Here is a 25,815-nt window from a genome sequence, read left to right as displayed (position 1 = left end):
CCAGCACTGGGGAAGCTGAATCACGAGGATGGTAAATACAAGCTAGCCAGGGCCACAGAGCAGGACCACTGCCCTCCAAAACAATAAATAAATTGTATTTCTTATTTTTTGTATTTCAAGATTCAAAAACACCATTCTTCATCTTATCAGCTAAAATAAAATGTAATTAATGCAGTGAAAGATATAAGCTTTTTATGGAAAATGACAAAGCAGTAAATCTCTTAGACAGAGCCTTCAAAAATACACATTCCATTATTGACAAAGATGGAAATAAAACAGACTATTTCTTCTTTCTATCCTCTTCTTTGGTGCAAGAAAGCAAGACACTTCTGTACTCTAAAAGTGAATGAGCATCCATTTAATCTGGACAAATTATTTGCTGAGCTTCAGTTTCCTCATCTATAAACTGGGTACACATCAGGGCTGCTGGAGCAGAGCTGAGGCAAGAAAATCACAAATTCAAGACCATCTTGGGCAACTTGGCAAAAGCCCATCTGAAAATAAAGACTATAAAGGAGACTGGGAAAACAGCAAGCAGTGAAGCGCTTGCCTAGCATGCACAGGCCCTGGATTCAACATCTAGCACTAAAGACAAACACACACAGTGGAAACAATAAGAATGGCCTCTACCTATGCATGATTAAATAAACTGTAATGATTTTTCCAAAAAGACAAAATGATCTAAAATATTTTTTAAAAATTTAAATGTCAAATTAGACATCGTGAATCTGAGCTTCTAGGAAATAACCCTGCTAATTCCCATGTGAAACCAGCCAATAGTCAAGAGATGAGGCAGGACTATGACACCGGCATGGGAGGGAACACTGAGGCCGCACCAAGTGTTTCTAGGAACAGAATCATCCCTGTAGTAGTACTATGGAATGCTTTCCTTCTGGCTGTTGGCTGACTTTGGGTTCATGGTCCTCCTGTCTCAGTCTACAATATATATTTTCATTTTTTATTCCCCCTCCCGTGTGTGTGTGTGTGCACGCACATGCATGCACACAAGGTGTTTGAGGCTGAACATGCTGAGCAAGTGCTCTGGTATTGAATTAGATCCCTAGCCACTACTTGCAATGTTTTTTAAAACCACCCACAACAAGAACTATAAGTTTTACAGCAGAATGAAGAATGAGGCTATATAGATACAACAATAAAGTTTCCTCTGGAGATAGACCTGGACTTGATCAAAAGAAGCCAACAAGGAATTTGGCTTTACCAATGTCAGAATGACAGCTGCAAGAGTGAGGCTTCCTTTTCTTTTCTTTCTTTCTTTCTTTCTTTCTTTTTTTTTTTTTTTTTTTTTGAGACAGGGTTTCTCTATAGCTTTGGACCTGTCCTGGAACTAGCTCTTGTAGACCAGGCTGGCCTCGAACTCAGAGATCCACCTGCCTCTGCCTTCCAAGTGCTGGAATGAAAGGCATGCGCCACCACTGCCCGGCCCATCTACTCTCTAAGGGCTGGAGAGATTGCTCAGTGGTTAAGAACAATGACTGCTCTTCCAGAACACCTGGGTTCAATTCCCAGCACCCAAATGGAAGCTCACAACTGTCTGTAACTCCAAGATCCAACACTCTCATACAGACATACATGCAAGCAAAACATCAATGCACATAACATAAAAATAAATTATTAAAAAAAGTTTTTCTGAAAGATAAACAAGAAATAACAATAGCTGACAACATATTAAAATATGCAATCTAATAAAAATATAAAATAAATCCAATTTTCATTTTCCTATAAAATATAAAATAGAAATGAACAAGAAGGTATACAATATAGAACACTATAATGGAATGTAAATGTAAACTGGCTGAGTCCTTGTGGATGGCAACATGAATCAAAATTCTTAAAAATGAGTATTTTGACCAGTGGTGGTGGTGCACGCCTTTTATCCCAGCACTCAGAAAACAGAGGCAAGCAGATCTCTGTGAGTTTGAGGCCAGCCTGGTCTACAGTGCAAGTATCATGACAGGCTCCAAAACCACACAAAGAAACCGTGTCTCAAAAAACAAACAAACAACAACAAAGAATACACACCTACTAATATAAGTAAAGGTTCTCAAGCAAAAGGTTCAAGCTACAAAAACACCACATCCATTCTAACAGCAAATTTCGACATAGAGCACTGAGGCAAAGTCATCTACTTGGGCAGATTCTTAACGCAGGTTATCTGTTTTACAATCAGCAGATAAAGGCTCTTGCCAGGAAAGCCCTGTGATCTGGAACCCACATAAATGGAGCATGAGAGAGGAACTTGATGAAGCTGTCATCTGACCTTCACATACATGTCAGAGTATGCATACCATTCCCCCAACACAATAATGAATGAAGTCAAACACTGAGTAAAAGAAATGTCTGTTTTCTAGACTACACTGTCGGTTTAAATACATTAGCCACAAGCTAATGATTCTTATTTCCTACAAAAGCTTGACCTCAGCAAACTATATTTAGGTGATTTTTCTAAAAAAGTTTTATCACAAGCCGGGCGGTGGTGGCGCACACCTGTAATCCCAGCACTCGGGAGGCAGAGGCAGGCAGATCTCTGTGAGTTCGAGACCAGCCTGGTCTACAAGAGCTAGTTCCAGGACAGGCTCCAAAACCACAGAGAAACCCTGTCTCGAAAAACCAAAAAAAAAAAAAAAAAAAAAAGTTTTATCACTTTGACAATGTCATCTACTGGGAGATACCAAATAAATATATGCAAGATAGATTTATTTTTTAATTTATTTTTATTTATTTGTGTGTGTGTGTCTGTATGTATTTGTTAATGTAGATGTAGACACACGCTCACACATGTGGAGGCCAAAGGTTAATGTAAAGTGTCTTTATTTTTTGAGACAATGTCTCACTGAACCTTCAGTGCATGAATTTAGCTAAGCTGGCTGGCTAACTTACCTCATCCCAGTGTCGTTTATACAGACAGAGTCTAATTCTAGCCCAGACTGTCTTCAAACTCACATAGTTGAGGACAATGACCCTGAACTCCTGATCCAAGTGCTTGGACCAACAAAATGCTGGAATTACATGCACGTACCATTATGCAACACTACCTGTTTTAGTTGAAGTTGCCCTGTGTCCATCCTACTCAGGTCCCATCTCCTCCACATATTTCCTAACTTTCTTAAAGAAAGATTTTATGCTTTAAATTATATGAAGTTCTTTTGAAATTACTTTATATTAGATTTTTTTTTTAAGTGTATGAGAGTCTTGCCCACATGTATGTCTGTTTACTATATGTGTGCCTGGTACTTGAGGAAGTCAGAGCCCCTGCAACTTTAGTTACAGATGGTTGTGAGCTGCCATGTGGATGCTGTGAACCAAACATAGGTCCTCTACATGAGCAAAAAGTGGTCTTAACCTCTGAGCCATCTCTCCAGACCCTTTATGTTTTACATTTTGTGTGTGTGTGTGTGTGTGTGTGTGTGTGTGTGTGTGTGTGTGTGTATAGACGGGTATGTGTATTACACAGAGTACAGTGCCTGAAGAGGCCAGAAGAGGGCGTTTGATCCCCTGATGCTAGAGTTATAGGCAACTGTAAGCAGTCTGAGAGTGCTGGAGTGTTGGAAAGCGAACTCCAATCCCAGGGAAAAGCAGTAGAAGAGCAATCTCCCAAGCCCAGTATTTCTTTTCATTTTCTTTCTTTTTTGTTTTTGTTGTTGGATGGTTGGTCAGTTTTGATTTTATTTTCCTGAGACAGGGTTTCTCTGTATACCTCTGGCTATCCTGAAATTCACTCTGTAGACCAGGCTGGCCTCGAACTCAAAGATCCACCTGCCTCCCAAGTGCTGGGATTAAAGGCGTTCAGTATTTTTATTTGTTTTTTTTTTAATTTATTTTTATTTTCTGTTTATTAGTGTTTTGCCTGCATGCATGTCTGTGTGAAAGTGTGAGAGCCTGGAAATGGAGTTACAGACAGGCGTAAGCTGCCATGTGGGTGCTGGGAATCGAGCCCAGGTGTTCTGGAAGAGCAGCCAGCGTTCTCAACCACTAAGCTCTCCCTCCAGCTCCCAGCACAATATTTCTTAACATAGAAGAAAAAAAAAGATTCAACTGGGCGGTGGTGGCGCACGCCTTTAAGCCTAGCTCTCAGGAAAGAGGCAGGTGGACCTCTGTGAGTTTGAGGCCAGCCTGGTCTACAAAGGGAGTTCCAGGACAGCCAGAACTGTTACACAGAGAAACCCTGTATCAAAAAAAAAGAAAAAAATTTCATTTTGATCAAGTGCAGTGGTGCTTATTTTTAATCCTAGTACTCAGGTGGATCTCTGTGAGTTCAAGGTCAGTCTGGTTGACAGAGCGAGTCAGTAGGTCAGCCAGGACTACACAGTGAAATCCTGATTCAAAAAAAAAACCCCAAAACAACAGCAGCAATTCATTTAGTACATCACTCAGTGGCACGGGACCACGCTAGTTAAAGTTCCATACATTTTACCTTCTTTCCCCATGGTGATGGTGACCATTAAGGGTAGGCCACTCGATTTATTTACCTTTACAATTACTTAGAATGACAGCTTGAAATTCAAATATTAAATTCTGTTCATTAACCTCTGCCTTTTGAAATGAAGCCATTTCAAAACAATTAGCCAGAAAATAGAGACAAATATGGAACTGGTGAAGCTAACATCACAACTGACGTCAAACAGGTGGCAGTTTTAAAGCATGGGATGACATGGAAAGTGCCAGTGCTTTAAAATCAGGTGGCAAGGCCTCTAACCCAGCACTAAGACAACTGAGGCAGGGAAGTCAGGAGTCAAACCAGGAGTTCAAGGTCTCCCTCACCGCACTGTGAGACCTTGTTTCAAAATAAAACACGAGAAGCAAAGTCACTTCAGTGAGCTAGCCATGGTGCTATTCTTCACCAGCTCCTTTCGAGAGACAGAAAAGCCCTACTCATGACTACCAAAGCCAAGAATGCCTTTTTTTAAGACGAGATTTTATTGTACACAGACTAAATAATACATTGACTATAAATTACGAATATATGCCGCTAGAAAACCAAAAAGCTACAAAATATATATATTACATATATATTTATAACAGAAATAGAATATTAAATTATTTTCTTTCATTTCTTTTGATTCTACAAAGTACAGCTCTATTTAAAAAAAAAATAAAATTCAAATAACTTACCTGTGAACCCTCCGGTCACACCTCAAGACAATGAGAGGATCTATCATCAAATCATTCTGGGTATATTTTTGTTGTCGTATAAACTTTATGGAAGGTTGGAGTGCATTAACCGTCATTACCCACAACCTGATTAAAAAAAAAAAAACAGTCACATGTTCATAATAGCTATGTTTCAACAGTCATTTAGTCCTTTGTTAAAAAAAATAAATAAATAAAAAAGAAGGTAGAAGAAAAGAAGGAAAGAAAATATTTTCAAGTAAACCAAAAAAAGAAAGAAAATACACTGTGAAAAACCTTTGGATTTCTTTTGTTGTTCGTTTCTGAGCAAGGCTCTCATGTAGTTCAGACTGGCCCCAGACTCACTATATATATAGCTGAGGAGACCTGAACTTCTGATTCTCCTGCAGCTCCTCCTGAGTGCTGAGATCACAGGAATGTGCCACCATGACTGATTCATGCACTGCTGGGGGTGGAACCCTGGGTTTCATGTGTGCTAGGCAAGCACACTACCGACAGAGCTACATCCCCTGCCCTGTGAATAAATAAACTCTGAAGGATTAAAAACTAGTCATCTTTAATCCCAGCACTTGGGAGGCAGAGGCAGGTAAATCCCTGTGAGTTTGAGGCCAGCCTGGTCTACAAGAGCTAGTTCTAGGACAGCTAGGTCTGTTACACAGGGAAACCCTGTCTCGAAAAAACAAAAACATACAACAAACAAAAAGAAAAACTAGACATCTATGATATATTATTATGTCTTTAAAGCAAACGTAAGTTAAACAACAAACACAGCAGCCGCTAGTCTTTGCAGCAGAGGTGGAATGATCATAGCAATTGGGAAGAATATAAATTAAAAACTCAGTCCTAACACACTTAGCATATTAAGAGGAAAAGTTTAGTAAAAATAAAAAATCAAAATTACCACAATTTTGAAACTGTACTATCCCCATAAATATAATATATCTCACTGTAAAATGTCACTTTAAAATCCGGCAGATTACAGATATGGCTAAGCTGACCATATAAGAGAACTGCTGAGGAAAATACACCATGAGTGGTACTTGATCTCTTACAGTATCTCACACGAAACGGGATCCAAGGACCAGACATTTACAACAAGTTTTATTTAGAAAAAGATTAAAATACACTAAAGAAAGAAAAAACTCCAAAACAATGGAAAATATAGGAACAATATTAGCAAGGGGAAAAAAGGGCCTTGTGGTGATGGCACGAGCCTTTAATCCCAGCAGGAAGCAATCTCTGAGTTCAAGTCAGCCTGGCCTACAGTGTGAGTTCTAGAACAGCCAGAGTTATACAGATGAGATAAATTCTCCCTGTGTATGCCAGGATATCCTGGAATTCCTGATCTTCATACCTTGCCTTCTGAGTACTCCTGTTACAGATATGTTCCACCACATCTAGGCTTTAAAACAGGGCATTATTACTAGGGCTGGAGAGATGGCTCAGAAGTTAAGAGCATTTATTGCTCCTCCAGAGGACTGGAATTCAGTTCCCAGAACCCAAGTAAGGTGGCTCAAACCCACCCACCTGTAACTCCAGCTCCCAGGCACCCACTATCTCTGGCCTCCTCAGGCACCTGCACTCACATGCACATACCAACACAAAGACACACAATTCAATTTATTCAAGAAGTAAAGTCCTAAAAATTAAGACACTGCTCACCAGAACAAAAAAAGCAACCAAGTACCCAATACTATGAAGAGGAAAAAAGATAAACATCAAAACACTTCATTATTAAATTCCAGAACACAAAGGGAGGGAACACCTGCTATGAATGGAAAAACAATGGTCATATACAAAGGGCTGGAAAACAGTAAACACCAGATCACCACTAGCCAGTGGTGCGGTGATATTTTATTTATGTCTTAACAAATAAAGCTTGCATGAAGAGCAGGGTGCAGAGCTAAGCCACTAGAGGCTAGGCAGTGGTGGCACACACCTTTAATCCCAGTACTTGGGAGTCCCATGCCTTTAATGCCAGCACTAGGGAGGTGGAGACAGAAAAATTTATGGCTGGGTAGAGAGGACTATAAGGCAAGACAGTAACTCAGTCTGAGGATTCAGTCTGAGGTGTAGTCTGAAGCAGTCAGAGGACACAGTCTGAAGTCGCAGTCTGAGCACAGGATCGCCCCTTTGGTCTGAGCATTGGGAGAGGTAGAAGGGCTGCCACTCTGCTTCTCTGATCTCTAGCATTCAACCCCTAATATCTGACTCCGGGTCAGATAGTAAGAACAATTGGAACTTGTGCTACACAGTAGAAATTCCAAGTTAGAAAAACAGTGCACTCGAGCCGGGCGGTGGTGGCGCACGCCTTTAATCCCAGCACTCGGGAGGCAGAGGCAGGCGGATCTCTGTGAGTTCGAGACCAGCCTGGTCTACAAGAACTAGTTCCAGGACAGGCTCCAAAACCACAGAGAAACCCTGTCTCGAAAAACCAAAAAAAAAAAAAACAAAAAAAAAAAACAGTGCACTCGAATTTATGAACTACACTTAGGCAAAATAGCAATCACATGGGAAAAGAATGAAACCTCCAAAAATATCGCCAAAAAAAGAAAAAAAAACACCTCCTCCTCTCCCCCACTCAGTCTTTCTCAGGAAGCACTGCAGAATGTGCTATGTGGACAGAAGCCAGGAAAAAAAACAGGGCTCCCAGCAGAGCACAGACAGCAGCAGCTGAAGGACAGCTGTGCGTGCTCCAGGGAAACTGAAGATAGAAAGAGATGCGTCCCATGAAAATCAACTTACTGATTGGTTATATGCTGTAATTACTATAGAGTAAGCCTCATCTTAATAAAGAGTATAGGGTGAACTATTTATTACTGTTAGCATAACAAATGGAAACAAGGCAAGTATTATGACAATGCAAGAATGGGGAATGGCACTCATGTGGAAGAAAGAAACCATCATGGAAGTGTAGTTCAGGGGCAGCACACTTGACTAGCATGCTCATAGACTGAGTGTGATTCCTCAACAACAAAGGGAAGGAAGGAAGGAAGGAAGGAAGGAAGGAAGGAAGGAAGGAAGGAAGGAAGGAAGGAAGGAAGGAAGGAAGGAAGGAAGGAAGGAAGGGGAAGGGGACGGGGAAGGGGAAGGGAGGGGAGGGGAGGGGAGGGGAGGGGAGGGGAGGGAAGGGAAGGGAAGGGAAGGGAAGGGAAGGGAAGGGAAGGGAAGGGAAGGGAAGGGAAGGGAAGGGAAGGGAAGGGAGGAAGGAGAGGAAGGAAGGAAGGAAGGAAGGAAGGAAGGAAGGAAGGAAGGAAGGAAGGAAGGAAGGAAGGAAGGAGTAATCAAATATTGCAGTATACTGCACAGGTCAACTGTAAACACATAATCATAAGATGAACACTAAATAATGCTTTAGCTAAACAAAATAATATAACTGTATTAGAAAACAACGAGCTGGCAAGAGAAACCCTGTCTCAAAAAAAAAAACACAAACAAAGAGCTGGGTATGGTAGCACACGCCTTTGATCCCAGCACACCTGAGGAGAAGGCAGGAGGATCTCTGTGAGTTTGATGCCAGCCTGGTCTGCAAAGTAAGTTCCAGGACTACACAGAAAAACCCTGCCTCAAAAAAAAAAAAAAGGAAGGAAAGAAGGAAGGAAGCAAAAAAGGAAGGAAGGAAGGGAAAGGAAGAGGATTCACAGAAAGGAAGAGCAAGTCAGACTGCTAAACTTCGCAATGACTAAGTCAGATAAACAAAAGGTCATATTTGTTATAAGCCTATTACTGAGCTAAAATTAAGGAATGTAAATATTAGATTTATTGCTGTTGTTTTGTTTTTAAAACAGGGTTTCTCCATGCAAACTGTCCTGGCTGTCCTGGGACTAACTTTGTAGACCAGACTGGCCTTGAACTCACAGAGATCCACCTGCCTCTGCCTCCCAAGTGCTGGGATTAAAGCCATGCACCACCACCACCTGGCTAGAATTTTTTTTTAAACTGAAACTGGTTTCCTCTGAGTAGTCAGGGTCTAAAATAGAAAAGTGTGAAATAGACATTATATTATGGGTATTTATTAATTTGATGTTAAATAACATTTGAATTTAAAAACATAACTATTCCCAATTCCCAGAACTACTAAACCAAGCTCTCAGCTAAGTCAAACCACTGTTACTATTGTCCAACCGGCCAGGTGTTATGATGCAATCTATGAACTAGCACCCACCAACTGAAGAACACAAGCGAAGCGCACCCCTGTTCTCCAATCTCTGCTGCACAATGCATCATCTGTGGCTCTGCTTTTAGACATCCTGATGCCTCGCTCCTGCAGCAGATGCAGATCTAACTGCATGGATTACAGCCTGGGGATCAGGGATGTAAAGCAGTGCACGTGACTCGAGGAGCAGCAGACTCTGGAACCACAGCCATGATGTGAGACACAGTGATCTGAAACAGCCTCAAGTAACTACACAGAGGAAAGTACTTTAAAAGAACTTTCTCAAAGTGCTAATAGCTTTTATTTCTTAAAGTATTCTTTAAAATGTAACAAATTTTTTTGTGTGTGTGACAAATCTTACCATGAGGCCGTCCTCAGACTTCAGAGAGATGTGCCTATTCTCCATCCAGATGCATGCTGAGATTAAAGATTAACACCACTGCACCTGGCTAATGTATGTATCCTTAAATATTTACCTTCAGAAAGGAATTTTATTAGTACATACTCAAAAACACCAATGGAAGTGGCCATGCGAATTTTCCCAACAACTGAATTTCCTGTAATTATCAAAGCTCTACACTTCTCCAGTGCACACAGCAGAACACAGAACTCACCTTCTGGGCATCACAGTATTAAGAACCATCCATAACTTATTGACAGTTTGAAGAATTCTCCGTGGAACCCCTGCATTCAGCAGCTGGTTCATATTGGATGTTAATACTTCTGCATACGGTATAAGTTCACTGGCAGAAAGTAGAGTCAAGTGCTCCATAATCTGCATCACTTGTGTGTGATTTACTGGCACAGCTGAAAATGCTGAAAAGAGAATGTTACTATCATTACTTAAATTCTGTAATGTTTACCAGGCAGAAATAGACACTGCTTTCTTAGAGAAGGGGCCAAACAAATCAAGAAAGCAACGGTGTTAAAAGAAAAACGTCCCATCAATTTTCACTAAAGCTAATATAGTCATTCGAAAACTTCTTGGATGGCAGGTGAGAGGGCTCAGAGGCTTTGGGCAAGTGAAGCCTGATACCTGAGTTACAACCCTGTACCCATGTGAGAAATAGAACCAGCTCCAAAAGCTGTCCTGACTTCCACATGTGCAGTGTGTCATGTGCAAGGCCCTACACAAACACATATGAAATCAATAAATTAAAGTGTAATAAAAATAAATGAAAATCCATAAAAGTATAGATATTATTTCATAAAATTCAGGTCCCACCTACCACGGAAGAGATGATTCTCACTACAGGCATGGGAGAACTGGCCTGGATGACATGGGCTTCTATGAGCTGGTTCCACCTCCCATCTGAGTGGGGCAGTCCCAGTGGCCCAGACTGACAAGCTCAGCTAGGCTGGCCCACCCCATCATCTCCCCGATCTATGGCCCGCCGGAGCATGTGCAGGGACTGGTCCACCCCATCATCTCCCCGATCTATGGCCCGCTGGAGCATGTGCAGGGACTGGTCCACCCCATCATCTCCCCATCTATGGCCCGCTGGAGCATGTGCAGGGACTGGTCCACCCCATCATCTCCCCATCTATGGCCCGCTGGAGCATGTGCAGGGACTGGTCCATCCCATCATCTCCCCATCTATGGCCCGCTGGAGCATGTGCAGGGACTGGTCCATCCCATCATCTCCCCATCTATGGCCCGCTGGAGCATGTGCAGGGACTGGTCCACCCCATCATCTCCCCATCTATGGCCCGCTGGAGCATGTGCAGGGACTGGTCCATCCCATCATCTCCCCATCTATGGCCCGCTGGAGCATGTGCAGGGACTGGTCCTGCAGAACAGTAGCTGCAGGATTTCTATGACTGGGGCAACACTAGATCTGAGGAGTTTCAGTGGAGCAGTGATGATGGGGAGCCAGAGACCCTGAACCAGACCACCGATTCATTGCAGCAAACATTTTGTGGGAGGAGCTGACTGGACAAAAGGGTATAGCATGACACACCACAGCTCCTAATGCCACTAGGATGGATGAAGAGGTATTGGAAAGACAGAGGAGAGAGGTGGTTGTTTTGTTGTTACTATTTTGGGTGGTTCTTTGGGGGGGGCAGGCTGCAGAGCTGGGGTGGATATAAAGGGACTAAGAGGTGAACATGATTGAGGTACATGATGTGAAATTCCCAATGAATCAATAAAGAATTATGTAAAACTAAAAATACATTTTAATTCTACATGAAAAAATAAATATCTAACTGCCATTCAAATTCACTTTTGTCTTTATAAATGGTGAATTATATGTTAAAAAAAATCATGAGTGACACGTTGGCTAACCTCATTTTTTGGATAACTCAGGCTGTTTTTTAAAAACAGCACTGAAGCAGGAAAGTGGGTCTGAGTGTTGCTTCTGTGGCTTACTAATTTGGAAGTTTTTCAAACTCCTTAATACTTTCCTCCAGGAATCCCATTGAAGGAAATAAGCATCCAGCAGATTGCTGTTATTAAATATCTGGAATTGTCTCTCCACTAGAGTGGCCACTAACTACATCTGGCTAGCAAGCATAAAATAAACACTAAGTGAAAACTGCGCATCTATGAAAAAAGAGCAATCCCATTAACACTCTGATTTCATATGAAATAGTATACTGTAACTAAGAAATTAAATCAAAATATTCTTTAAATTTATTTTTGTTGCCATCATGATCACAGTAACTATCTATACCTCAATGTTCATAATCAACTGACTACTTCAAGGCAAAAAGACAGTCACGTATGTCCTTCACCAAGGAAAACCAACAGTACCTAAAAGAAATGTAGAAGAAACTAACGAAAGCTGTTAAGAACACACTGCATGTCATCTTTGCATTTGAGTTCAAAATCCATGTGTCAAAGACAATTGGCATTGGATAATTTACAATTCCTTCAATTGTGTACAAAAAAGAAAAGACAGTGACCTCAAGAGCTGGGGAGTAAGACAGTGACCGCAAGAGCTGGGGATTAAGACAGTGACCGCAAGAGCTGGGGAGTAAGACAGTGACCTCAAGAGCTGGGGAGTAAGACAGTGACCTCAAGAGCTAGGGAGTAAGCTGGTGGAGCACTGGCCCGGAATAACAGTGACCTCAAGAGCTGGGGAGTAAGCTGGTGGAGCACTGGCCCGGAATGCACAAAGGCCCAGATCAATCTGCAGGCCCAAAGAGAAAATATAAAAAGATTTAGAAATAACAACAAAAAGAAATCAAGAATAACAACAAAAATTTGAAGTGGATTTGGGTGGGGTGCTAAGGCCAACGGCATCACCTCGAAGAGGAGTAAAGATTATGCAAGGACAATCTTTCCAGTGGTTGTGCAACTGTTTTCAGAAGGCTTAGGAACTGAAACTTTTTAATACAGCTAATGAAATTTTAATGTGTGGCTCACACTATTTGTGTTCAGGGATACTACTCTGGAACATCACCCATAACAGCAAGTAGACTGCCATGTTCTACTGCATTTATTTCTAATTTGGGATTAGAATTTTGGGATTTTTCTAAAAAATTTTGTGATAGAACACAGAATATGGAAACAATACAAACATGTCAACTAAATACCCAGCACAGCAAAGAACTGGTTCCAAATCCTTACCCCAAACAAACTGCTTACAATATAAGATTTTAATCCTTACCCCAAACAAACTGCTTACAATATAAGATTTTAATCCTTACCCCAAACAAACTGCTTACAATATAAGATTTTAATCCTTACCCCAAACTGCTTACAATTTAAGATTCTAATTAGCCTAGGACTATTACAGAATATTTGTTTAACAGTGCAAAGATGTGTTACATTTGTTTAACTATGTAAAGATGTGTTACATTTGTTTAATTATATAAAGATATGTTGCTGTTTTACTTTGCCTGCCTAAGGCACCTGATTGGTCTAATAAAAAGCTGACCAGCCAATAGCATAGTTGAGGTATAGGTGAGACTTTCACGCAGAGAGAATAAGTAGGAGGAGAAATTTAGGCTTGAGGAAAAAAGAAGAGGAGATGGGAGGGAGATGCCAGGGGCCAGCAAGCAAGACAGAGGAAGCAGGAGAACAGGACATACAGAATGAAAGGTAGTAAGTCCCTAGGTAAAACATAGAGGAATAAAAATAGTTTAAATTAACCCTAAAAAATATGTTTAAAAAGATAGTGGGACAAGCCTAAGCTAAGGCTGAGCACTTATAATCAATAATAGGTTTCTTTATTTGGGGAGCTGGTTGACAGAGCAAAGAAAATTCCAGCTACATATCACTTCTTTACAGTAGTAATCAGAGGTAAGATGAGCAGTTACTGCACCTTCCTGCAGTTGTTTCGGAGAGTGGTTTTTGGCATTACTAGTCAGGAGCATTCGCCGTAACAGCGCATCAGTCCCTGTGATTTCTTCTTCACAGATCCAGTCATCCACAATACACAAATGTGGGTAATTGGTTGCTAGAAGACGCAGTAAAGCTGAGTGCAGCCCTTTCAAAACAAAAACAAAAAACAAAACAAAAATAAACAGTAAGTTAACTGGACTCTTAGTCTCTCTCACAGAATCCTCCCCACCTTATATGTTCAGCAGCCCACAGCCATAAGGAAGAGAAGTGTCGCTAACAATGTTTCTCATAGCACTCTTTGAGCTCGCTAGCATCAGAACTTAAGAAACCTGCATACGCAGAGTGAAGACACCATGCTAGGAACTAGGGCAGAAACAGCAGTCCAGAGCACTTCTGCAGGTACATACCAAGTTTCAGGAAGTTCTAGGTAGGCTTGGAGCTGGAATCATAGCTGTTCAGAGGTAGAGGCAATAAGAGCCTAAATTCAAGGTCTTGCCTCAGATACACACTGAGTCCAAGGCCAGCCTGGCAACTTAGTGAGACATTACCTCAAAACAAAGACTGAATGAAGTGCAGAAAAATGACAGAGGACCTGCCTCACTTGTGTGAGGGTCTGAGTTCAATGCTAACAGCTGAAAAGATTTCTTTTTTTAATTTAAGAAAACAAATCTGTGTAGCATTTTAAATAAAAGTCCCAAGAAAACTAAATCACAGTAAGTTCAGGGTGACCCTTGCAGCAAACTTTCCCAGCTTTCTTTACCTTACCCCACTATGTGACTCTCATCAGGAAAGCTGTTTCATATAGCTTGTTTCAGGAGTTCAGAAGAGCAAAAACAAAAAGCTTCTCAAGGGCTAAGATGATCATGTGCCACCATGGCTGACCTCAGGACTCTACACTCAAAAAGGCATTGTAACAACCCCAGTGCGCTGAACTTGAAACTCTAAACACATGGACAACTACAACTACTTCCAACAGTCAGAGACATGCAAACCCATCTACATATTATACTCTTTTCAGTAAAACATGTTAATTGGCCAGTGCTGCCAAATACTGTCCCAACTTCTTAGAAACAGACTATGTAAAGCTATAATAAACGCAGCCATCTGGCTAGCCATGTTCAACAAAGGATCATGTTCCTCTTCCAAACCAACCACAACAATAAAAGAGAAGAAAAATCATAACTTCAAAGACAGAGGAAAACCACACTGAAACATGAAAGGTGGTTTATTAAAAAAAATCAACTTTCTAAAATTATTACACATCTATTTAATAATATTTACAATTGAACTATTAAATCCATATTAATGTTTCATAGACTATTATGGAGCAGTTTCAAAAAATAAAGTAAATCTACATGAGCTGATATGATACTTATCCAAGACTCCAAGAAAAATGACCTCAGAAGAGGCAGAGGGTTGAAGATACAGTTCAGTGATAGAGTACTAGCTTAATGTAAGGCCCTCAGTGCAAATTTCAAGTAATGAAAAAAGAAACATGAAAAAAGGAAGCAGTATATAATATCATTCATATTTTAATACATTATTATGTGAATATCTATTAGATTCAATCACATGAAATTGATGTTCTCTATGTCAAAGACAGCCTGCACCTTTAAGATAGTTGGATTAATGAGTTCTTAGATTTATAGTGTCATGGAAGTGATATACTTGGTAAAGACTATACTCTGAAATCATTACAAGGTAGCAATATGAGACAAACTCTCAGGCTACAGCCAGGCAGCAGCAGCAGGTAGCTCAGTTAGCCTTACAGTCATGGGGGAAAACAGGCGCTACTCCAAGGTGCACTGGACTGCTGAGCCTCAGTGCCCTGTAGCTTAAAGGGAGCACATGTTTCATTGTTTTTGAAAAAGGATCTCACTGTGTAGCTTGGGCTATTCTGGAACACCCCCTGTAGACCAGGATGACCTCGAACTTACAGAGCTCTCACTGCCTGAGCCTCCAGAGTGCTATGATTAGAGGTTGAGCCACTACACCTGGCCACAAATGCATCTTAGATTTGACATAATTACAGCTTACAACAGGGTTATATCCAAATAACCTCATCATAAGATGATGGAAATTAAAAGTAGTGGGCACCCATACATCGCAGGTGTATGTACCCCAATGCCCAAATATCAGCAATCGTATCTGGGTCACTCTATAAGGAAACACCTGCAGTTCTATAGGGGAGAGGCAATCTGTAGGGCTAAAGTAATGGATTTAGTAAGAGAAGCAGAAATCATTTTCATTTCTTAATTGTTTGTTTGATTGTTTTGGGTTTTTTGACACAGGGTCTCTCTGTAGCTTTTGGTTCCTGTCCTGGAACTAGCTCTTGTAGACCAGGCTGGCCTCAAACTCACAGAGATCCGCCTGCCTCTGCCTCCTGAGGGGTGGGATTAAAGGCGTGCACCACCACTGCCCGGCGAATTGTTTACATTTTTAACACTGACTACAACTTATTATATATCTCTATATATTGTATGTTGTATATTATATATACAACAAACTTTAGCAAAGAAAAATAAATAAAACAAATACCTCCCAACTCCTGCTGCAGTCCTTGAGCCTGTCGAATAAGAAACTTGATAGGAATCTGGTCCATTAAAGAAGAAGAATATGATTTGGGTTTCCTTTGCATGGAAGCTGCCAGTAAAAGACAAAAAGTATGAAGTAAGAGAGTATCAAAAAAAAAACCAAAAACCCTTAACTTTCAAAACAAACAGAAACAAGACAATTTAATTAACTTAATTAACTTTTAATTAACTTAATATATGAATGTTTTAAAGATGAAAACAGCTATGAAAATAGTGGCTATAAGGGAAAACCAAGGGCAAGATTTAGAAAGTACCCTGAATTGAAATGTACTGCACTGAAAGAACGCAGCCAACACTTCCCCACGTCCATTAGGAAAGCCCAAAGCAGTCATGAGCACAGACTTAGAGCATGATGATTCCAATACGAATTATGAAATACCAGGCGGGTGAGAAAAAAGGCTCAGGAGTTAAGAGCACTGGCTGTTCTTCCAGAGGATCCGGGTCCAATTCCCAGCACCCACATGGCATCTCACCAACTGTCTGTAACTCCAGCTCCAGTGGATTCAACACTCCCCACACAGACACACATGCAGGCAAAACACCAAGGCATCTTCAGCTAAATAGTAAATTTATAGCCAGCCTGGGCTACCTAAGACACTATCTTTAAATAGTAAATTTATAGCCAGCCTGGGCTACCTAAGACACTATCTTTAAATAGTATATTTATAGCCAGCCTGGGCTACCCAAGACACTATCTTTAAAAAACAAAAAGAGCTTTGAATACATTATTTATGATACCTGGTAACTATCTATATAAAGGATGTTAAGCAATGTGAATTTGACTTCCTTCTTGCCTATATCCTACCCCCTGTTAGCAACATCTACTCTTTTTATTTTTAACAAGTCCAACATAATTCCTTTGTATGCTATTCCATTTTAAAGCCTATTTCACCCATGGTCACTATGGTCTGACTTTCCAGCCTCTAAGTTTTCATCTCCTTAATACACCCTTCACCCTGCAGCCACAGCCTCTTCTGTAAACGCCGTTCACCAAAGCCTGTACCTCTAACTCCACTCTCAAACCTTTGTGGGGTGCTGTAGCCCATACAGTCACGGACTCTGCCAGCAATCGCCGTCTCACCTCTAGCTCATTCTTCTGTATTCGAATCTAAGTATTTTGCAGTAAACCATGTGAATATATGAAATTTTCAGGTTACCTATACTGTACAAAAGGATATTCAAATATCCAATATAATTATTTATTCTTTTTCAAATGGCAAGATGTAAATCCTTTCTCTCTCTCTCTCTCTCTCTTTTTTTTTTTTTTTTTTTTGGTTTCTCTGTGGCTTTGGAGCCTGTCCTGGAACTAGCTCTATAGACCAGGCTGGTCTGGAACTCACAGAGATCCACCTGCCTCTGCCTCCCAAGTGCTGGGATTAAAGGTGTGCACCACCATCGCCCGGCTGTAAATCCTTTTTTTTTAAAAAAGAATAAGATGTGGATCAGTGTTATTCGAGGCTGCAAAATGACTCTATTGGTAAGGACACTTGCCATCAACCCTGAAGATATAAACCCACTCCTAGTACCCACATGAGGGGAAATAAAACTAACTCTTACGTTGTCCTATTGAGTCCCTATCTACACTGTGTCACGGCACAGATGAATACAAACCAGTGTAAGATAAATAAATAAAGAAATGAAATAATCGCCGGGCGGTGGTGGCGCATGCCTTTAATCCCAGCACTCGGGAGGCAGAGGCAGGCGGATCTCTGTGAGTTCGAGACCAGCCTGGTCTACAAGAGCTAGTTCCAGGACAGGCTCCAAAACCACAGAGAAACCCTGTCTCGAAAACCCAAAAAAAAAGATATGAAATAATTGTCTGTTTAGACCAAATACCTCTTAATACAATTACCCACATAAGTTAGTAAATTTTCACCCTAGTTTGCTAAAAATCTTTTACAAACTAAGTAAGAATTTATCAGAAAACAGCTCAGATAACAGTTATAGATTCCAGCACTCAGCTTCCCAGTGCCTCCCACAGACTCAGCAGCCTATCTCAGCACCACTGTGAAGGGTACATGAGTACAAGGATGTCAACTGCCTGCCTCACAACAAGGACTCAAATGTTAATTTGCTCATCAAGATCTAAGGCTGGCGCTAAAGGTCTTCACCTCAAGGCTTCTGTGGGGCATGTGGTGTCCATCTGCTGAGGTGTCGTGCTCCTCCACCTCCTCCTTTGTGCCCTTTGAAACAGAGTCTCTCTGTGGTCCAGAATGGTCTAAAATATGCTTTGGTTTTCTTGTTTCAACCTCTCATGTGGTTTAGCATGCACAAGTCCTTGGCCTCAAACTCAAAACCTCCTAAAAAAACTTTATACTTAAAAAAGATTGGGGGTGGGAGGATAACTCAGTGATTAAGAACACTTGCTCTTCCTGAGGACCTGGGTTTGGTTCCTGGCAACCACATGGTAGCTCTCACTCCAGTTCCAGGAGATCTGATGTCCTTTTCTGACCTCCTCAGGCACCAGACATGTATGCAGTACACACACATACATGCAGGCAAAACACTCAAACACATAAAATAAAACAATAAATATTTTTACATTATTTTTTTAAAATATGAAAATTTTTTACTTAAGTCTTCAAGATCAACTTAACGTGAAATATCAGTGTCGAAGTTTCTTGAGAGCTAGGGACTTGTTAGGATAATTGCTAGGCTTTAGAAGGCTCTGGGGTTGCCTGGTAAGACAGCTCAGTGTGCTCAAGGGCTTGAGTGCAATCCCCAGAACCCATGTTAGAAACCAGCAGTGACTCATGTCTGAGTCCCAGCACTCTAGCAGGAGATGCAAGTAGAAAACAGGGCAACCAGTCAGAAGTTCAAGACACGGCCTAGAACACAAGGTGGAAGGAGAGAAACAACTCTTGAAAAGTTGTCCTCTGACCTCCAACCATATTCAAACCATTCAAGCTTGTGATGTACGCAAAGCTTGGTTGAGAGAATACTTGCTTAGCATGCACAATCCTCTGGGTTTGAGTCATGACTGTGGCACAGCAGCAAACACATGTACTCACAGCATTTGCAAGGTAGAGGCGAGAGAACCAGAAGTTCAAGGCCATCCACTGCAGCACAGTGAGTTTGAGACCAGATAAAACACATGAGATCCGGTCTCAAAAGACTAAAGATCAGGTAAAGTGGCTGCCACACAAGCCTGACAACCTAAGGTCAATTTGAAAACCTACATAAAGGTAAAAGAGGAAAATCAAATCCACAAAGCTTTTCTCCGACACCTCCCCCATACTATGATATGTGTATGCCAATACACACATAACACATACCCGCACAGTAATTAAAAAAAAAGAGGAAGATAAATTAGTGGATAAAGAGCTCCCTGTGAAGGTATGTGTACCTGAACTTAGATGCTACTCAGAACTCCAATAGAATCAGGCTTGGTGGAGAAGCCTATATTGCAAAGCCAGGAGGCACAGACAGGAGGATCCAGAAGATAGAGCAAGGCTCTTGGCATCAACTGCTCACTTCTAGACACTTGCAAAACATGCACAAATATATATATGCTCTACATAAACTCATGCAAGCAAACACACAGAACATAAATGAAATCAATAATAAAATATATTAAAATTTTAACATTACAAAGGCATCATATATACAAAAAGAAAAGATTTTCTAGCAAAATTCTAAGAGTGGTTTTACCTCTAAACAATAAAAATATAGTTTTGGGTTTTTTCTCATTAAATTAAAATTTTAAAATTTGTAAAATTTTACTATTTATAAATTTTATCTGGTCTCAATACGTATCCTTGGTTGATCTGGACTTGCTATGTAAACCAGGCTAGCCTTGAATTCAGAGATCTACCTGTCTCTGCCTCCTGGAATTAGAGGTATCTGTTGCCAAGAAGCCCAGCAGTTCTGTTGTTTTTCGGTGGTTATTGCTGTTCTTTAAGAAAAAAAAGTGATCAAACATAGATAGGAGTACTGCTCACCCTCTGAGTGCTAATACTACAGACATGCACACCACACCAGCAACATTACATAAATAATCAAATAAGTTGAAGATACTATTGCTCTACAGACATGTAACCATTAGCACATTTCTTTTGTGAATGCTTGGTTTAACTCTAGGGTTGACAGCTGTAAAACTTCCAATTTCCTAGCTGGACACGGTGGTTCCTATGTACCAGACAATGAACAGTGAGTCTTGTTCTGCTGGTGACCATGAGGAAATTTTACATACAGTGGAAGGACAGAGTAGAAAAAGGCAAGAATTCCTCTTCGGATGGCATGAAGCTGGAGGGTGAGTTAAACAAGCCAATCTTGCAGCTACCGAGGAGTGAGACCTCAGCCAGGCACGGTGGTTCACACTTGTAATTCAAGACTCACTCGGCAAGTGCAGGCAAGAGGGTCAGGAGTTCAGGCAAAACTCAGTTACACAGAGAGTTCAAGCCCAGCGAGGTCTCTAAGAGACTCTGTCTCAGAAACAAAAAGCTAAATAATATATTTGAGACAGGCGGCGGTGGTGGCGCATGCCTTTAATCCCAGCACTCAAGAGGCAGAGGCAGACGGATCTCTGTGAGTTCGAGGCCAGCCTGGTCTACAAGAGCTAGTTCCAGGACAGCTAGGGCTACACAGAGAAACCGTATCTTAAACAAACAAACAAAAAATTATATATCTGATGTTTTTCTTACTAGGTAAAGCAGTCTGTTTTGAGATAATTTTGATACAACTATACAGTACTATGCCCAATTTATAAAGTACTATGCACAGTGTTTTAAAAACAAACACTTGAAATATGCAAGGAATATTCACATTGTAACTAAGTAATAAGTACAAAGGAAATGATCCTCTCTTACTACACATCTTCTTTTGGATGATCCTATAAATGTGTACAATTTCTATCTTCTGTCTAAAAGATTTTTAAATGAACATTTAACTAGAATTCATATACATATCTATGTACATTAATATACTCATGTGTGTAAGTATTTTTGAACAAACAATAAATACATGAATGTGTGTTTTAACAGCTATAACACTCCAATATGGGATTCCACCTAGATTCTACCTCTGAACTTCTGTACCCACGGGGTGGTTGCTAACGTTTATTATAAGGATTAAACCAAAGGACAATTAGCAAAGTGCTGAAACCACAACACAATTCATAGGTAGGAATATATTTGAGGCAAATACTCTCTTGCCTCCAGACAAAAACTCTCTTAACACTGTGACATGTTCTGAAGTTCTTCACACCCCTGGAAGACAAGAAACTAGACCAGAGAAAAGCCCTAACCGGGGAAAGCTTTGTGAGGGACAGCATCTTCTCTCCCACCTCTTTCCATCATCGGAGGACATGCTCCAGAGACTGGCTGGCTCCAACAGCCCCTCTCGGCACGACATCACTCTCAACAAGTAGTGACACGTACCCTTGTCATCTCAGAAAGTTAGGGCTAGACAGACAGCTCAGTGGCTGAAAGCACAGGCACCCACATCAGGTTACTCATAAACTGCCTGTACTCTTAACTCCAGAGATCATGGGTACCCACGCATGTGGTGGACTAACACACACACACAAAATAAAAATTTTTATAAACCTTTCCTGACCTTATTTCCCATCACAGTTACCATACTGCTTCTCTCTTTTCCCTTAACAAGTGCATTCTCTACTCATGGTCTACAATACTGGGTCCTCTAGCCCTCTTCTGAATTCATTACAATTAGGTTTTCTTTCCCTTTATCTCCTCTTTTATTTATTTATTTTTTTGTTTTGTTTTTGTTTTTCAAGACTAAGTTTCTCTGTGTAGCCCTGGCTGTTCCTGAACTCATTCTGTAGTCCAGGCCGGTCTCACACTCAACAGAGATCCACCTTCCTCTACCCCCTGAGTGCTGGGATTAAAGGCGTGCACTACCATGCCTGGCCTGATAATTAGGTCCTCATCCTACCATTCTACAGGCAAAGTGATCTCTACCATGCTATGTGCAGACATCAGCTGAACCCCAGTCCTCATCTTCCTCCCTCATTCAAGCTCACCTGGCAGCGCTCATCACTAACTCCTAGCCTCCTTCTTTCGGCATCTAGGACACCATATTGTCCTGGATGTCCTCTACACTCCACTGCTGAGAACCTATCATAATATCATAATTTTAAATACCATATAGATGCAAAAGACATTCAGTCCTGTATCTACTAGGACACAGCTACCTACTCACTGTCCTCACTTCAAAGAATAGACATCTCTATGTATCTAAAGCTGAGCTCCTGATCAGGTTCTTTCATTTCAGATGACATTTCTACCCCTTAAGCCATGGCCCAAAGTCTCTAACCTGACCTTCCTCTCTCAAATAAGATTCATTAAAATCAAAAATAATGCAGCATCTTAGTCCCACAATATGATACCAACGGTCTGAAATCTAGGCTAAAAGAACTTCCTAGCATCTCTTTACTCATTAGATTTCCCTGGGCTATCAGACTGACTGTGAGCAAACTACCGGAACCACTCAGCTCTGCTGGACTTACCCAAAGTCTTTGTGTTTGCCAGGAGCGCTTCCTCATAAGAAAGGATGTAATAGAGCACCAAAAGCTGCGCTGTGATACTGAAGCGCTGATTAAGGCGGGCGCTGTCACCCTGAGGGGATACAAAATTTTAACATAGTAAACCGCAAGCTGCTTTCTTTTTCAAAACAGATAGATTATCCAGTGCTGCTGCACCAAGCATAGCTGGACTGGGAGAGGACTGCTGGGTTAGCAGCAAACTCAAACAACTTTCTGCTTCACTGAAAGGAAGGTTGAGACCACAAAAGGAAACATCCTTTCTTGGTCTTTTAAGACAGGGGAAAGCCGGGCGATGGTGGCGCACGCCTTTAATCCCAGCACTTGGGAGGCAGAGGCAGACGGATCTCTGTGAGTTCGAGACCAGCCTGGTCTACAGAGCTAGTTCCAGGACAGACTCCAAAGCCACAGAGAAACCCTGTCTCGAAAAACCAAAAAAAGAAAAAAAAAGACAGGGGAAATGTCACAAGGCTTCAGCTACTGCTTCTCCACAGTACTCCCACCAGGCTGCTTCTCAGAGACTTGAAGGAATGGAAGCACTATATAAAATTACCATAAAGAAAACAATTCATAAAATAGATACTGTATATTTAACTGTGTCTGCAAAAAACTGCAACTTTTTCCTGGCAAAATAAGGAAAAAGATTTTCACCCAACTGTCCACAACTGAATCCAAATGTATCTTTGATTCCCAGGAAGCTAACCAACACCATGTTGGAGATGTTGAAATGCCCACAGCCCTTTAGCAGTACATAATTTTCAAGGTACCCATTACACTTTAACAAGAGGCTTCAGCACAACTCCTTGAGCTGCGCACGGTGGAGTAAGCCTGTTATTCCAGTATTCCAGAAACTGAGGAAGCAAGATTATGAGTTTGAGACCACCCAGACTACAAAGTGAGACACTTTCTCAAAAACTATTCATTCAGGAATACATACAAAAGAGGAATAAATAATTTTTAAAATGATATATAAAAAAGAACTCTTCAATAAGTGCTATTTGACAAACTACTGGTAATTAACACTACTATATGTTTTCTTATTAGTAAACTAATAAAATTTAGCCACATTTGTGTGTGCATAGTATGTACAAGTTTGCAACTGTGTGTGCAAGGGTTCATACTTATGCATTAATCTGATTTTGAAATCAGAATCACCTATAAGACCTCTAAGAACAAAAAAATAAGGACTAAGCCAGAGATGTAACAGATGTAACAGAAATATTATTTTATTTACCCCAATGACTTCCTGGAAAATGTTAAGTATCTCCTGTTCTGTGACTGGCTGATTTGTGGCTTCAGGATTTGATTTAGATGCTGGAGTAAGTATAGAGTTTATGTACACATCAATCAGAGGAAGTAGCTGAGGGTGGAGTGGAGTGGAGGTTTCACACAGCTGTCTGTAAATCCAGTCCTAGAAGAAAACGGCATTGAATCAAGGCAAAGAAAAAAGATCAAAACTATAGAACTATGTAAAGCTTTAAACTGTTTTCAGATCAGTGGACTCACCATTAGTTTGGGGAGCTAAAATATACTATCTCTTTTATAATTGCCTTAAAGGTCCTTATCACTGAATCGAAAAGACAGTGAAAGACACACGTAAGACAGTGAGAAGCCTGGCTCTGGGTGTACGGAGTTTTTGAACAGTCCCTACTCTGTACATTTGGAGATCTGTATGTGTCATGGAAGACTTCCCATCAGAACAAGATTGTGGCAGGGGGTTATTTCCTCTGAGAAACACCCTGGTTAAGAAAGAAACTTAGGAGCTGGAAAGATGGCTCAGAGGTTAAGAGCACTGGCTGCTCTTCCAGAGGTCATGAGTTCTATTCTCAGCAACCACATGGTAGCTCACAACCATCTACAGTGCCCTCTTCCTGGTGTTCAGGCAAACATGCAGACAGAGCACTGTATATATAATAAATAAAATAAATCTTAAAAAAAGAAAGTAACTTAGGTGAGGTGGTTGAGGTGGTGCACACCTTTAATTCCAGCATTAAGGAGGCAGAGGCAGGAGGATGTCTGTGAGTTCAAGGCCAGCCTGGTCTACAGAGCAAGTACCAGGACAGGCTCCAAAGCTACACAGAGGAAACTTGTCTTGAAAAAAAGAAAGAGAGAGAAAAAAAATAATACTGTACATTTTGTAAATAGGTTATGATATTGTTTTAAAATCTAAAATCTGGTTCTTAATAATAATAAACTACATTATTAACTTAATACTGATAATTAATTAATTAACTACATAAATAAACTAGCAATTTATCTAACTACCAAACATTGTATATATATAAACCACAGGAAAGGACTGAAAATTTAAAGGTAAAGTCCTACTTTTATTGACACTTTGTGCTTGGTAAACGACCGACTCCTGAGAAGCTGGTAAATACAATGAATGGGCAGAAACCCAGTAATGTTGGCACTCAGGTTGCTGGTGACAGGGACTCGAACTGCATGAGCTGTGACAACCTAAAAGGGAAAAACAGCATTAAGATAATAAAATAGTAACACATAAAATAACAAACTCAAAATTAGTTTGAGAAAAGGTATAGTGTACAGACTATCATCCATAAGGATGAATGAGAATCAACTGGTATAAATTTTAATTTTTTTGTTTTATTTTAAGACAGGATCTCATGGAGATCAGTCTGGCCCTAACTCTCTATATCCTAAGGATGGTGACCCTGAACTCTTAATCCTCTTCTTTGTCCTGAGTGCTGGATTACAGGCACTTATCCGAACGTTTTCATGGTTTTCAAGTGACAAAAAAGTAATTAGGTGTGGACATTCATCCGCAATCTCAGCCACAAGAAAGGCTGAAGCATGAGGTTCACAAGTTCAAGGCCATCTTGAACAACTTACTGAGATTTTATCTCACTGAGGCTAGGAACACATCTCAGTGTTATGATGTTTGTCTAGCACATGCAAATTCCTGAGTACAATCCCCAGTACAATCCTAAGTACAAATCTCTAATTTTCTATTTATTTTTACACAAACTCATCTAAAGGGCTTGAGGAGTAACTCAGTGGTACAGCAGTAGCATAGCATACAAAGGCCAATGGTTCCATTTCCAACACTACCAAAAAAACTGCAATAAAAAGAAATAAGTACACAAATGCACATGTGATAATA

General features: G+C 40.7%; 1 protein-coding gene across 1 annotated transcript in view; it reads right to left on the bottom strand.

Moving 5' to 3' along the window:
* Ints2 (integrator complex subunit 2) overlaps positions 1–25,815 on the bottom strand; it is a 53,497-nt gene that overhangs the window by 8,097 nt on the left and 19,585 nt on the right. The window contains exons 13-19 of the mRNA XM_075991225.1: positions 25,017–25,151; positions 23,926–24,102; positions 22,659–22,767; positions 16,134–16,238; positions 13,576–13,740; positions 9,919–10,120; positions 5,131–5,256 (exon numbers count right to left, since the gene is read on the bottom strand). Coding sequence (XP_075847340.1) covers positions 5,131–5,256; positions 9,919–10,120; positions 13,576–13,740; positions 16,134–16,238; positions 22,659–22,767; positions 23,926–24,102; positions 25,017–25,151 — 1,019 coding nt within the window. The remainder of the gene's footprint in view (positions 1–5,130; positions 5,257–9,918; positions 10,121–13,575; positions 13,741–16,133; positions 16,239–22,658; positions 22,768–23,925; positions 24,103–25,016; positions 25,152–25,815) is intronic.

The sequence above is a fragment of the Microtus pennsylvanicus genome, chromosome 11 (genome assembly GCF_037038515.1).
Source record: "Microtus pennsylvanicus isolate mMicPen1 chromosome 11, mMicPen1.hap1, whole genome shotgun sequence".
Lineage (NCBI taxonomy): Eukaryota > Metazoa > Chordata > Mammalia > Rodentia > Cricetidae > Microtus > Microtus pennsylvanicus.
The sequence above is the reverse complement of the archived record's forward strand: the minus strand, read 5'-3'. Positions and strand labels throughout refer to the sequence as shown.